Source organism: Rhincodon typus, unplaced genomic scaffold, assembly GCF_021869965.1.
Source record: "Rhincodon typus isolate 14 unplaced genomic scaffold, sRhiTyp1.1 hic_rhity00000355, whole genome shotgun sequence".
Lineage (NCBI taxonomy): Eukaryota > Metazoa > Chordata > Chondrichthyes > Orectolobiformes > Rhincodontidae > Rhincodon > Rhincodon typus.
The window spans coordinates 76,156-79,037 of NW_025965993.1; the positions used below are offsets into that span (position 1 = coordinate 76,156).

The 2,882-nt window shown below is 46.1% G+C and overlaps 1 protein-coding gene across 1 annotated transcript in view; it reads right to left on the reverse strand.

The window, feature by feature from the left end:
* Positions 1-569, reverse strand: part of LOC109919935 (rho GTPase-activating protein 25-like) — a 75,524-nt gene extending 74,955 nt beyond the window's left edge. Inside the window, exon 1 of the mRNA XM_048621269.1 lies at positions 375-569. Coding sequence (XP_048477226.1) covers positions 375-557 — 183 coding nt within the window. The 5' untranslated portion in view covers positions 558-569. The remainder of the gene's footprint in view (positions 1-374) is intronic.
* Positions 570-2,882: the final 2,313 nt, after the last annotated feature.

Consider the following 2,882-nt stretch of genomic DNA (forward strand, 5'->3'; position numbering starts at 1 on the left):
TATACTTTTAAATAACCTATTATTCTATTAAGTTTTCCAATAGAGTTAAGTTCTTACAATTTCTTCCTTTTGTTGAAGTTTAACTATGGGGTAAGAATAAAGAGTGACTTGCTCCGAGCCTGGTTATTTGACCAATCAAATTGCATCTAGAACACAATTGCTGGTATTTGCCTGTAAAGTAAGAAAAAGTTAGGGTCTGGGCTATCTTCTGAATATATTTTGGGTGGGTTTGATCTGGTTCATAAAACCAGCCAGACCTGATGAGTTTTTCCAGCTATTTCTGTTTCTCGCGAAACACTGTTGCCAACAAGCAGTTCTTGGCAGTTCTCTGGTGAGAAGCAGTATGGTGAGCAACAGCTCCCGATCTGACTTACCTGCGGCTTTCCATCTTCCTCCTCTTTGTGGTAACACAGGTAGACACCCCGAAGGACAAACCAGCGATTGTGCCATTGCTTCACCAGTGACCTCCTCTTCTTCAGCCAGCCTGATTTGGCAGGGCGTTCCAATGTGTTGGGTGACGAAGATCTGTTTGACACAGCGCAGTGATCCCCTGGCATCACACTCTTCGATCGACCTAGGAACAGTCAACAAACAAACAAAAAAAATAAAATCACAAGCTCAACTTCCAGCCACTGACCCTGATTTCCGAAGAGAGCTTCCACAATCTGAAAATCGTGTCTACGTGCATCTTTCTAGACATGAATAATTGTCACATGTCTCTTGTCAAAAACTAAGAAGTTGGTTTTATTCTTCCTTTTTCTTAGTAGGGTTAAAATGAGCTTTTATTGTCACATGTACTCAAGTGCAGGGTTACAGGAGCATAGTGAAAAGTGTGTACAATGTCATATCCTAGGTGCAAGGTAACTAGGTACAAAATCATAGGTACAAAGTATAAAAATAAGGGCATTAAGTTTATAAGTTCAATGTGAAAATCCCTTCTTAAGTGCTCAGACTTGCTGGGCTCGCACTCCCTATAAGGGTTTGATTTTCTTCGTACTGCGCTCAATTTCCTCCGCGCTCAATATTGCTGTAGACACCAGGCATCAAGTAACTAACCACCTCTCTCCCCAGAACCTGCCCACCATCTACAAGGCATAAGTCAGGAGTGTGATGGAATACTCCCCACTTGCCTGGATGGGGGCAGCTCCAACAACACTCAAGAGGCTCGACACCATCCAGGACAAAGCAGCCCACTTCATTGGCACCACATCCACAAACATTCACTCCCTCCACCACCGATGCTCAGTAGCAGCAGTGCGTACTATCTACAAGATGCACTGCAGAAATTCACCAAAGATCCTCAGACAGCACCTTCCAAACCCACGACCACTTCCGTCCAGAAGGACAAGGGGCAGCAGATACATGGGAACACCAACCCCCTGCAAGTTCCCCTCCAAGCCACTCACCATCCTGACTTGGAAATATTCTGCCCTGTCGCTGGGTCAAAATCCTGGAATTCCCTCCCCAGTGGCCCTATCCGTGTCTCCACACCACATGAACTGGTTCAAGGCAGCAGCTCACCACCACTTTCTCTCGGACAAGCGCTAGCACGCTCAGTGATACCCACACCCATTAAATGAAAAGAGAAATAAATTTTCTGAAGCTGTGTGAGCCACTCCATCATAACTTGGCCACAGTTAAATGTCAGCATCATCCCTCATTGCTGGCAATGAGTTGGAAGTGGCATTTTAAGGTTAGAATAGAATCCCTACAGTGTGGAAACAGGCCCTTCGGCCCAACAAGTTCACACCGACCCTCACAGCATCCCACTCAGACTCACCCCCCCGAACACTATGGGCAATGTAGCACAGCCAATTCACCTACCCTGCACATCTTTGGACTGTGGGAAAAAACTAGAGCAGCCGCAGCAAACCCACACAGAGATGGGGAGAATGTACGAACTCTACACAGACAGTCACCCGAGGGTGGAATCGAACCCAGGTCCCTGGCGCTGTGAGGCAGCAGTGCTAACCACTGAGCCACCTGCTGTGTGATTTAAGTTACATGACAGAACTTCAATGCAGATGACCTTTACAATGACCATCAAAAGCAGCTTTGAGCAAGAGAACCGTGTCTGTTAGAAAGTAGATTAAGAAAGCACACCAAAACAGCTCTTCATTGCTCATCATAATGATTTTTAAAAAGAGGACGGAAGTGGTTTACATGAGTACATGAGCTGGTGCAGTCTTTCAAGTGAATGAAGAAGTGACTGTCTGGTTTGTCAGTCCAATCAGTTCATCCCCCGCCCAGTGAAAAGGGCCGGCCTTTCGGGGTGGTTTCATTTTTGCAATTCCTGGTAGTCTGACTGACAAAAGTAGAAACGTGGAACTAGGTCAGAAAGCCAAAATGCAAACCCCAGCGATTAGGAACAGTAAGATGTTAGCAGTATCAATTCAGAGCTGGTTGCCTGTGAAAGAGGGGTACCACTATCAAAATCTGGATCAAAATCCTGGAATTCCCTCCCTCAGGGCATTGTGGGTCAACCCACAGCACATGGACTGCAGTGGCTCAGGAAGGCCACCTTCTCAAGGGGCAACTAGGGATGGGCAAGAAATGCTGACCCAGCCATTGACACCCACATCCCACAATTGAGTAAATTAAAAAGAAATCCGGTATTGTCGTCATTATTAGGACAGATGCAGCATGGTCCAATATTGAACCCTCCACTGCATCACTCACAAACGTTCTCCAGTTATAGCTGCATTGTTGTTCACGGGATCTTTCTGTGGGCACGTTAGAGGTCACATTTCTGACATGACAAGGAAGACGAGGGTTCAAGAGGTGCTTGTGAAGTAGAACAGAGAACATAGAACATAGAACAGTACAGCACAGTACAGGCCCTTCGGCCCACGATGTTGTGCCGAACTTTTACCCAAAACCTA